Consider the following 12,303-nt stretch of genomic DNA (forward strand, 5'->3'; position numbering starts at 1 on the left):
TGAGACCCATTCGGCAAAAGGGCCAGGGAGAACAGGCAGCAACCAGTGGCTGTGGGCGGAAGGCTGGGGACAGAACAGGCTCAGCCAAGTGGAGGAGGCTAAAAGTCCCATTCCGGGTCCAGAGTGCCGCACTGGTAGGAAGCCACTGATTATGCAATTTTTTACTATTTTTTTCCAGTGTCTCCTGAGAAGGAGCTTCTCAGCTGTGCTTCAGACAAAGAATAAAGGTCGACATTAAAACGAGGGCAGGTGGGATGGCTTCTTCTGATTCAGAGAGGCTGGGGGGGGGAATCGCTGAAAATTGCATCAGTGGGTTCCTATCGGTGTGGAGCTCTGGACCGCACCAGTAGGAACCCAACACTAATTTACAGCCTTACTTTAGGCCTGATTACAATGTTGATTTCCTCATGAAACTGATCAACCTAACACTTATTGCTTCTCCATTGGTCTTCTGTCCAGTCTTTCCTCAGAAACCCTTCCTTTCCCTCTTGAATCTTGGATGAATTGCTACCAGTTGGATCTCTCCTTCCCATTCTTAGATCTTGAGATTTCTCATTCCTTTGGGTCTTTATTTTCCTTCTTTCAGGGCTGCCACACGTGGACCTTTCTTCTCCCTTTCCAACTAGGAAGTGACAATTGCTCTGCATACTCAACTTCCCTCCCCAATGTTTCTTCCAGGGAACATTGTTCTCTTCATGTTGTTGTGGTTGGCTCTGGCCCAACTCCTGCCCCAAGGAATGTGGAGGTGGATGCAGGGGAAATATCAACATGTCATAGGCCTGTTTTATTGCCGACAGAGTCAAGTAGTGCAGTTTCCTCGGATGAAGAAGAAGGTGGGAGTGACTTGGAAGAGGGGGGCTTGGCACACAGCCCAGGAAGCCAATCTCCATTATTTTTGGTCAATTCGGATGCAGAAGTCTTGGACCCACACAGGCATAGAGTTATGTGTAGAAGAGACCAATTGAGGACATATTATAGGAGATAAGAGAGGCCACCTGTGTTTGGGTGGGGCTCTAGCAATTAGAGCTGCTGATACAAATAGCAGCGTGTTGGTTTGGCTGTTGTGGAAGATTATCTGATTGCAGTTCTTCAGGACCGTGCCTTGCTGTTTTCCAGACTTTGTTGATTTTTCACACCTTTGAAACCAAAGCAGAGCAAAATGTGGGGGTCTCACTTCGTTGGAAGAAGGAGGGCTGTGATGTTTCTTCACAGCTGCTAGCTAAGTACTTAAGGACTGATTAAGGGAATTGTACAGCCTACAAGGTTGTTTTGGGACGAGTGCTCTTTGCAATACAAAAAGGGTGCTTTGTTTCTTTTGAATTTTGTGATAAATAACATTGTTTTGAATTTTCAAACATGTGTGTGTCTGAAATTTGTACCCTTGAATTTTCGGGAGGCTCATACCAGAGAGCCCGGCAGAACACATGTACAGACATTTTCTCTCCTCTTCTTGTTATATTCCAACATATTTCATCTGACCCTCTTTACGAAATACAATGAAACTCTGTAACAAAAGGATTTAGCCCAAATAATACTACTTAGGATACTAGTTCAATGCTATTGAAATTGATGTGCATTTCCTTTTTCTATGGTTATTTAGTTAAATCGTCTTCCGGTAAAGCTGAGTCTGCTCACTTGTCAAGTTAAACCAAATGAGGATGACAAGAAATGTTTTGATCTTATTTCACGTGAGTTCTGTTAAGTTAATTTCAGTCTGGAGTGGTTAACTAAGTGTCATCCAGATATTTGACTTTCTTTCTCAGCAATCTCAGTAAACATGCCAAAGACAAAGGATTATGGGAATCACTGCTCAAAGTATCTAACATATTTGTGGTGGCTTATTGCCAATGAAATGATTGTTAGGTACTTGTAATTTGTCTCACAAGTATCGGGGTGGGTTATGGATCTTTTTGCTGCCAGTTTACTCAGGGCTGCACTGGGCACATGCACACATGAGCCTGCAGGAATTAAAAAATAGCCTCTGCACATGTGCAGAATCAAAAATTAGCTTCTGCGTATGCGCAGAAGGAAAATCCAAAATGGCAGCACCATGGATCAGCACCAACAGAACCGGCTCCAGGACGTCATCACCAGTTTACTAATGGTTCTAAAGAACCAGTTAGAATTGGTAGGTAGCCCCAAGTCCTCAGAGAAGGGCAGCATACAAATCTAATAAATAAACAAATAAATAAATAAACCCACCTCTGAGTATCTGAGTAACCACCCTGTCTTCTCTTCCCTCCCCCCATTCCAATTGAAATCATACATATTTTTAACCATGCCACGTATCTAACAAAATGAGCAAAAGTTCATGAAAGCTTGTTTCTTTTAATACATATTTTTAATTGTGAAAAAGTGATATCAGATCCTTTCCGATTTTTGGCTACCATGGCTAATATGGCCGTCATCTTACAATATTTTTTGTTAATAACTCCACTTGTTTTATTACTACATTTCTTTACTAATATTCAGTTGTTTCCATGTTTGCATATAAAAGGTAGCTTTATCTCTGTTGTTTTCTGGTTTGTTAAATACAACCTTATTCTGTTTGGGTTGTTTTTGTTTTTTCTTTTCTTTTTAGATAATCGGACCTATCACTTCCTGGCAGAGGATGAACAAGAATGTAATATGTAAGTACCAGGAGGAAAAACTTTTCACTGGATTTCTCCAAAGAGAGTCTCAATAGATTTTTTCCCCTCTGTGCTGAGAAAATGTTTATGTCATGGGCCTGGCTGGTCCCCTAGTAACTTAGAACTAAAGAGAAATTTCCTGACAGTTAGAACAATTGATCAGTGGAACAGTTTGCCTCCAGAGGATGTGAATGCTCCAACACTGGAAGTTTTTAAGAAGATGTTGGATAACCATCTGTCTGAAGTAGTGTAGGGTCTCCTGCCTAAGCAGAGGGTTGGACTAGAAGACCTCCAAGGTCCCTTCCAACTCTGTTGTTATTTGTTGTTAAGTCTAAAATGTTATTATTCTTTTCCTACTAATTGAAATTTAATTTTTGTTCTTTCAATTTTAATTTATTTATGGTGATAAGACCCAAATGATACTGTCTGTTCAATTGTGTCCAGTTCTCAGTTATTCTATTCCACATTTTCTGATCTTATACAGCTTCTTCCAGTTATTTTATGCTCTGGCTGGTATTGGCTTTGATGGTGTCCAGCCACCAAATAGCAGGTTTCAAATATAATCTAATTTTCCCCATTAGGTAAACAGTTTAAGATTTATAATATTTAAAAATATTACATAATACACTAAAAAAAACCAACTCATTGAGATGTTACTAAAAACCCTGGTTTTATAATCATAGTTAAAAATCTGACAGTGGCCTCTGTAATATTAGGATTTTCACCTGCAAGTAAAATTTTAAGATATTCAGAAATATTTCTTCTTGTTTTTTCATTTTAAAATAAGCCAGATAACTCCCTGCCACAGACTCCTATAAAATTCACATTACAATAAAATGTGATAAACTGTTTCAAGATCAATATCATTTACAAGGACAAAATCTTTAAAAGGTGGGAATTTTTTGAAATGTACCTTTTAGTTATTTTATGGCAACACTGTTAATTTAACTTTTGAAAACTGCCTTTCACAAATGCATTCAATTAATAAGTGGGAAGCATAAGACTACATATCTTTTTCCTGTGTCAGAGAATTTTTTCACTGATTTTGGCCAATAATGAAGACAGATCCATTTTTACCTTTCTCTGTTGTTTAATGTGAAGGAAGGGATGTACACAGTGAGATTTTATAGATCCCCTTAATTTGTGGAGCTTTATCTAACAGGATGAAGGCATTGATTTATCTAATGGCATTTTCTATATTCCAGATGGATTTCTGTTTTGAGTAACAGTAAAGAAGAAGCTTTGAACGTTGCCTTCAAAGAAACCCACGACAAGGACGGATACAACATGGATAATCTGACTGAAGCAATCATTGAGGAAATAAAGCACATGCCAGGAAACAACATGTGTTGTGATTGCTCAACACCAGGTGCAAAAAGAGATGGTTGCTACTTTTCACTGTATCTCTGAGAAACAAATTGCACATGCGCATCAAACTTCAAGGCCAGCTGGCCAGTGAGAGATGTGCGCACATGCACAGCAGGGACCCCAAACAGAGCTGGGGTGATGGCATGTATGCCCACAGAGAGGACTCAGCGTGCTGCCTTTGGGCACTGGTGCGTCCAAGCGAGATTTTGCTTCTGTGTGAGAGATTTTGGTGACTTTTTGCTTCTGCGCATGCGCAGAAACAAAAAAAATCACCAAAATCTTACACACACACACGTTCCCTCACGAGATTTTGCTTCCTGCGTATGCGCAGAAGCAAAATCTCACTTGGCTGCGTATGTGTGACGGGAACATAGAGTCATGCAGGAAGCGTACCGGTAGTGGCAATAAGTAGCAACTCCCGTTTGGGTTCACCACCACTGATATAGGGTGTGCGGAGTGTGTAGATGTCTTATTTCTTCTCCAGGAGTTGAAAAGGCAGCCTTTTTAACCAGTCCATATCAATCTAGTCAACAATTTATTTATTTATTTACTTATTCATTCATTCATTCATTCATTCAATTTTTATGTCGCCCTTCTCCTTAGACTCAGGGCGGCTTACAACATGTTAGCAATAGCACATTTTAACAGAGCTAGGCTATTGCCCCCACAATCCGGGTCCTCATTTTACCCACCTCGGAAGAATGGAAGGCTGAGTCAACCTTGAGCCGGTGATGAAATTTGAACCGCTGACCTTCAGATCTACAAGTCAGCTTCAGTGGCCTGCAGTACAGCACTCTACCTGCTGCGCCACCCCGGCTCATTGCTATATTGCTATGCTAATTCTCATTATTTCCAATCACGTAGCTGCTGGTTGTGCCACCAGGAAATTTTAGAGAAGTAACCAAACATACCTGAAAGGCACCAAACTGGGAAAGGCTTTTCACTCACCTAGTTAATTGTTTTTCCTATTTAGTTCACTTGGTTTCTATTCGATTTCAAATTCTAAACATACTGTGAGCTTCTTGAGCTACTTTGCAACAGGTTAGATATATTTATAAGTAAATAAAAACATGCAGGCATGGCAGAATATGAAAAAAAAATTGCATTAAAGCATCACTGTACATGTGCCATCATTTTCTGTCATTGCACTAGCTGTGGATGGCTAGTGTTTCATTTAATTAATTCATTCATTCATTCGTTTCTATGCCACCCAATCCCAAAGGACTCAGGTGGCTTACAACAATATAAAACTACAAATACATTAAAAAAGAAGTGAAATATTGCATTGCAATGATTAAGACAGGAGATGATGAGGGCCTGAATGACTGTGTGTAAAGCCTCCTCATCCAGATAGGGCCGCAACTGGTATACCAGGCAAACCTAGACAAAGGTCTCCCTGGCCACAGCTGAGAAATAGTGATCAAGATACAGCTGTGGATCCAGGAGGACACCCAAGTTGTGGACCCTGTATGAAGGGATCAATGTTTCCCTTCCCCCAGAACAATGGACGGACAGATAGAATAGTCCTTAGGAGGAAAGGCCAACAGCCACTTGGTCTTGTCTGGGTTGAGCTTGAGCCTGTTGGCTCCCATCCAGACCCTTACAGCTTCCAGGCACTGGCACATCACATCCACCGCTTCACTGAATAGACATGGGGTGGAGATATACTGTATAACTGGGTATCATTAGCGTACTGATGATACCTTACCCTGGATGATCTCACCCAGCGGCTTCATGTAAATGTTAAATAGTAGGAGTGAGAGGACAGACCCCTGTGTCACCCCACAAAGTAAGGGTTGGGTGGTGGACCTCTGCCCCCGCCCAGTAACACTGACTGTGAACGACCGGAGAGATAGGAGGAGAACCACCATGAAACGGTCCCTCCCACTCCCAGCCATTGCTACCTGTCCTTAAAAAATTGGAAAAACCACAAAACAAAAATAAAACAAAATAAGGGAAAACAAAGAAGATAGTCACATTTAACAGTCTGTGTGCAAGGACATGGACAGGTGATTTATTTCACAAAGGAGAAAGTCAATTATTTTGCAACTTCAAACCCTCTTTACAATTTAAACGTGCTTGTGGTCTCCTTTTTACTCTTGGGCAATACATGGTCCAGCCTCCTTTCTTCAGGGGAAATCCCATTCTCATTTCTTTCTGTTTTGACAACAGTGAGCGACCTCCTGTCAAGCATAGTTGTTTCTCATCGGCTGTGTCAGAATTAACTCTCATCTTGAAAAATGATGCAAAACCATTTTTTAATTCTCAGATTGATCCACTGGATGAAGCAATTAATGGTTCTATAATAAAGAGTCTATCTCCACTGTTAATATTTTAGGAAATATTGTAGCTTCACAATGCCAAACATTGGGAACATTTCCTGTAACATTTATTATTTCCAGCAAGATAACACTATATCCCTGTACTCCCTCCCTGCACAGATCCAGCCTGGCTCTCCATTAATTTGGGGATCTTAGTTTGCATTGAATGTTCTGGGATTCACCGAGAGTTGGGTGTTCATCACTCCCGCATCCAATCATTAGCGTTGGACAAATTGGCCACCTCAGAGCTTCTGGTAAGAACCAATTTCATTCTGCACCACCACCATTCTTTCATAAATTTAGCATTGGAATAGATTGGATATTTCACTATGTTATAAAATCTGTGTTATATTCTTATTTCTTTTTGCAGTTGGCTAAAAATATTGGAAACTCACGATTTAATGACATAGTAGAAGCCAACCTTCCCAATTCATCTTCAAAGCCAACTAAGGAGAGTGAAATGTAAGGAACTTTTTTTTTTAATGATCATGAGAAGGGGATTGAGAGAGGAGGGACAGAATTATCACAATTCCATAAAACAAAGTTTAAAACACTCAGAATATAAGTTGAACAAGTGGCTCCTACAGCTACTCACTACTCCTTCCAGCTGAACTAAGGGATCATATGATAAGTCACATGGTTTGCTCAGTACCCATTGTTTTTAGTATTTGTTGCACCTCCTGAAATGAATCCTGGACCGAGGTGCCACTGTATTTTGCACAGGGAAAATAGACATTTGAGAAATTGCAAGACCAATTTCAACACAAAGTTATTTATTGTCTTATTTAAGTAATTTATAGGTGGCTCCTGGACTAATTAGATGGCCCCTCCCCCTGTGCTTCTTACTCCTCCTCCATCCATCTTTTTAATCTGTATTTTTTTACTTCCATTGCTTAGTTTTTCATTGCTTTGCTTTTGTTACTTTTGCATTTTTAATGTAATATTTTTCTTTTCTGTTTTATTGTTTAAGTTGACCAGGGTAGCTCTGTAGTAAGTTGGGCAGCACATAAATTTAATAAACAAACAAACAAATAATTTCCTTTTTTCTTACCCTAAAAGGTAATCTGTTACGTAGGGAACAATGGAACTGGTGGTCTTTCTTTTAGTTTCTCCTTGTTTTAGAGCCTTATGAGTTGCACTTCTCTGCTTATTGGAAAGAGTTCATTGTTTCTGCTAGCTAGTGGATCATTATTGTGCAGCTTTTAAATCTGTAGTTTCTGTCTTTCTGTTTACTATCATAGGACTCATCGGAAACATTTCATAATTTCAAAGTATGTTGATAGGAAGTATGTTGTTCCAAGGATCATGAGGAGTCCAGTTGCCAAGCTCAAGAATTTGGAGAATGCTATCAAAGAGAAGGATATATTTATTTTGCTTCAAGCATATGCAGAAAAAATGGATTTAAGTGAGTCTGTTTTGGAATTTAGCCAGGTGAGACTTCCTCTTATTAAAAGCTGAGGGATATACATACAGGTACTTTAGCAGAGATGATACATTAATACCAAAATGTGGAAGATGCAATAAAGTCTTTTTAATGAAGATTATAAGAAAACATCGGTTTTTTCACTATGTGATAGGAAAGATAAATGGCCTAAAGTGACTCAGCATTAATGTTCTGTTCTTTTTGTTCGGAGCTGCAGCTTGCTCAATTTAAAAAAACCTCATTAACTTCCCTTTCTTTCTTCTGAGTCAAAACGCACTGAATGTCAGTGCGAAAAAACTTACAACTATATATACATTTTCTAAAATTTGGTGTTCTCAAGCTGTGCTGAATTGTTATGCCTGTTGTCAGTATTGCTGGTAGACTTTGTTTCCCCACTCATTCAGAGGCCACCATGAAGGATTTATTTTTAATTATTCTATCTATCTATCTATCTATCTATCTATCTATCTATCTATCTATCTATCTATTTTGTCAAGCATATATAAGTAAGTATTTGTAAATTTGTAATTAAAATTTAGGCAAGTAATTCCATACAATTTCTTCTGATATTTTTTCTATTGTAAATTAGCAGAAATCAAAGAAATCATTTCTATTATGTTAGTTTCCTATGAAATATGGCAATCCATTTTTCTAAATAATCATCTTATTTTTGTTTCTTCTTTCAAAGGAACCTAGAGAGACACTTCTTCATCTGGCAATCCTAGTTAGTGACCGAACCTCTTTGCATATTGTAGATTTTTTGGCGCAGAACAGGTGAGTTGATTTGATAGGTCTAACAGATTTTGTAAGTAGCAAATGTTCTCGTGTTTTTCACATGCATGCCAAATAAAGTGAGAGTACTAATAGATTCTGAGCTATTAGCTCTGAGGTTTCTTCATTTTGGCAGAACAAAAAGTTGACATACCCCATACAGGAGAGATCATCAGACACCATGGGGTGAGATATTATCAACATGCTGATGATATGCAGCTTTAGATCTCCACCTCTGGTGACTCAAATGATGCTGTGGCTGCCCTTTTGGGATGCCTTGAGGCTGTGGGGACCTGGATGGGAGATGCTTCAACTGAACACTAATAAGAAAGATAAAAGGTGCAGATACGGTATATGTGGTACCTTGTTCAAATGTGAGAGTTCTAGTGGACAACCATTTAAATATGAGCCAGCAGTGCGCAGCAGCTGCCAAAAAAGCCAACGCAGTTCTAGGCTGCATCAACAGACGGATAGAATCAAGGTCATGTAAAGTATTAATACCACTTTATAAGGCCTTGGTAAGGCAACAGTTGGAATACTGCATTCAGTTTTGGGCGCCACCAGTGGTGGGCTCCTGATGGTATGGCTAATTGCTCGCAGCTCCATGGCTCTGGCCACGAGTGCAGGATCGAGTGCAATTTTGTTTCCTGCATATTTCAGTGAGTTTTTTTGCTTTCCCACAAGTTCCCCGCATTGTCCAAATTTACCTGTACCTACTTCGTTTTTGTTTATGTTTATACCAATACCTGCTATCTTGTACATGTTTTGACAAAATAAATAAATAAAATAAATAAATAAAATTTGTCTTTGGTGCATATTCTCTCAGTGCACATAAAAGAAAAGATACAATTGTTAAGAATCAGAAGGTACAACACTTAATGAAAGTCAGGGTACAACTAAGCAATCAAATCATATTAGGTACCAGTCAATATAAATCATAAGGATTCAAGTAACAAAGTTACAGTCATATAGTCATTAGTGGGAGGAGATGAGAATGATGAGAAAATTAATAGTAGTGCAGACTTTGTAAATAGTTTGACAGTGTTGAGGGAATTATTTGTTTAGCAGAGTGATGATGTTTGGGGAAAAAACTATTCTTGTGTCTTGTTGCTTTGGTGTGTAGTCAGTAAAGGGCTACCAAAAGTTTTACTACCACACTGTGGGCATGGCTTATGCAGGACCCCCTGCATTTTCTTTCAACATCTTTCAGTGCAAATTGGGTGCTCTGGGGTGGAAGTCCATTTTCACTACCCCACTGCATTCCTTCCCATCCGGGCAGAAGCCCACCTCTGTGTGCAGTGCTCTATAGCGTCGTTTTGAGGGTAGGAGGTGAAACAGTTTGTGATTAAATAACCATGGTTTCATAAGTGAAGGATTTTTGTTTGATGAATAATATTTCTCTTCTAGTGGGAGCCTGCTGAAACAGACATCCAAGGGAAATACTCCCCTTCATTATTGCAGCCTTCATAATAAACCTGAATGCATAAAACTCCTTCTGCGAGCAAAAGCCAACATCACAATCAGTAAGTGATCATGAAAAAACCAGGGTCTATTTCACTATATTGCTATGATATGTGTAGTGAATACAAGTAGTCTTTGAGTTACAACCACAACAGTCAAGTTTGTAGTAGTTAATATTAAGTTTGAATCTGTTGCATGCTCTTGTGCTGTTGCGGTTGAAGCTGAAGTAGTCATTGACAGGTAGGACTATAAGAAAATAGTTCTAATTTATATGAACTATTTATACAAACATTTATATGTAGTAGCTAATACACATAAAATATGAGAGTTGAAGTCCTGCATTGTTTTATCCTGCCTTTACTTGGTTTTAGGCAATGTTCCATTCAATTTATTATCTCAGGTGTAGAAGGCATAGGAGTTCTATCTGGCTTCAGACTCTTTTGTTTCTAGCCGCAACAACTACAGTCCTTGCAGGCAGAGTAACTGGTAATTTTTTTTTCTCTCTCTCCAGAGGCAATAGTTAGTGAGATAGGAAACAAAGCCAGGGAAATTCACCAATCACATGCCTTAACAGGCCATGTTAAATCAATGGTGGCAGGACCAGTTTCAGCCTCCTTCTGTGGCAGAATAGAAATTGGCATTGAGTACAGCAAATGTTATGCTGGCTTGGCATATTTTACTGCTGAAGAATAACACTTCAATCTTTTGCTCTTAATACATTTATTTATCAGAAGCTTACAGTTTCACTACATTTTGCAATTTATTGTGATAAAACAAATCTATCTTCTCTACAGTCATGAGCAATTCACATCTTTGATGCATTTGTAAAAATAAATTATATGGTTTCATGTCTAATATTGATTAACCATAGTTTAGCAGTATGGTCATAAGCCAAAGGTCTAGCTAATCTTCTAATTATGGTTTCCATGAGCTGGCAAGGAATCATGTAACTGTAGATATCACAATAAGATTTTGGTTGATCTTCTACTTAAGAAAAATATTAGGATATTTTTAACACCATAAACACCAACCAGTCATTTTGGAAATATTTTATTATCAAATGATGCAGATTCTTCTCTAATATAATGTCTGCAGTTGTGAAAACAATAGAGCAGCTTTCATTGCATATTATGTATCTTATTATACATAATATTTACATTTACAATGTTCCCTCGATTTTCGAACTTCTCAAAACGTCTATACCACGGTTTTTCAAAAATACTAATTAAAAAATACTTCACGTTTTTTCCCCCTATGCCACGGTTTTTCCCGCCCAATGACATCATATGTCATTGCCAAACTTTTGTCTGCCTTTAAAAAACATTTTTTTAAATAAACTTTAATAAATAAACATGGTGAGTAATAATCTAAATGGTTGCTAAGGGATTGGGAAATTGTAATTTAGGGGTTTAAAGTGTTAAGGGAAGGCTTGGGATACTGTTCATAGCCAAAAATTGTGTATTTACTTCCGCATCTCTACTTCGCGGAAATTCGACTTTCGCGGGCGGTCTCGGAACGCATCCCCCGCGAAAATCGAGGGAACACTGTACATAGCATTAGCTCTTACATTAATTGTTTCTATATGTAACTTGGAGAATCATTAATGTTTTTAAAAAATTGTGTTTAAAACAGAGCAACTTCATATAGCAGTCCAATTGGTTTATTTCCAACAACCGTGAGGCACCAGAGGTCTTCTTCTAACATACCAATGGTTAATTAAAAACAAAAGAAAGTAAAAAATATTTCCATCACAATACTCTGAGTTAACATAATGTCTAAGACTGACATTTTGTACACTGTTCTTCATTTCACCTGAATCATAAAAACCATACAGTAGTGTGGTGTTTCAGTACGGCTTAGCCCCCAGCATGAGAGATGCTCAAACATGAATTTTCTTACACCACATATTTTCACATTAGGGAAACTTTGCTCATACTTCCTGATTTCTTCCACATTACCTGCTTAATCCAGAGTATAATTTTTTTCCAATATGCAGAGACTCTAGATGAGACAATAGTCAGAGCATTGAATCAGTGTTTTATATATTGTTTTTTTAAATTGTCTTTTGCAATCTCTCTCTCTCTCTCTCTCTCTCTCTCTCTCTCTCAGCAGGTCAAAAAATTAATATGGTGACCGCATCCATGCGATTGAAGCCCCACCCTTTTTGTGAGCATAATGCATGGAAAAATGGGCAGGGCTCTGATTGCATGGTTGTGGATGCCATATTAACCAACTTGCAGTGTAACACTGCTATTTTTGCTTTCCATATAGATCAGTGGTTCTCAACCTTTCTAATGCGACCCCTTAATACAGTTCCTCATGTTGTGGT

The 12,303-nt window shown here is 38.6% G+C and overlaps 1 protein-coding gene and 1 long non-coding RNA gene across 3 annotated transcripts in view; one reads left to right on the top strand and one right to left on the bottom strand.

Moving 5' to 3' along the window:
* Window positions 1-12,303, top strand: part of LOC139163798 (arf-GAP with SH3 domain, ANK repeat and PH domain-containing protein 1-like) — a 58,645-nt gene that overhangs the window by 35,316 nt on the left and 11,026 nt on the right. For both annotated transcript variants that reach the window (XM_070744963.1, XM_070744964.1), the window contains exons 12-19: window positions 1,601-1,688; window positions 2,582-2,630; window positions 3,836-3,999; window positions 6,440-6,573; window positions 6,690-6,781; window positions 7,561-7,750; window positions 8,431-8,516; window positions 9,921-10,036. In XM_070744963.1, the coding sequence (XP_070601064.1) occupies window positions 1,601-1,688; window positions 2,582-2,630; window positions 3,836-3,999; window positions 6,440-6,573; window positions 6,690-6,781; window positions 7,561-7,750; window positions 8,431-8,516; window positions 9,921-10,036 (919 nt within the window). The remainder of the gene's footprint in view (window positions 1-1,600; window positions 1,689-2,581; window positions 2,631-3,835; window positions 4,000-6,439; window positions 6,574-6,689; window positions 6,782-7,560; window positions 7,751-8,430; window positions 8,517-9,920; window positions 10,037-12,303) is intronic.
* Window positions 1-12,303, bottom strand: part of LOC139163802 (uncharacterized) — a 53,675-nt gene that overhangs the window by 18,428 nt on the left and 22,944 nt on the right. The window lies entirely within an intron of this gene.

The sequence above is a fragment of the Erythrolamprus reginae genome, chromosome 3 (assembly GCF_031021105.1).
Source record: "Erythrolamprus reginae isolate rEryReg1 chromosome 3, rEryReg1.hap1, whole genome shotgun sequence".
Classification (NCBI taxonomy): Eukaryota; Metazoa; Chordata; class Lepidosauria; order Squamata; family Dipsadidae; genus Erythrolamprus; species Erythrolamprus reginae.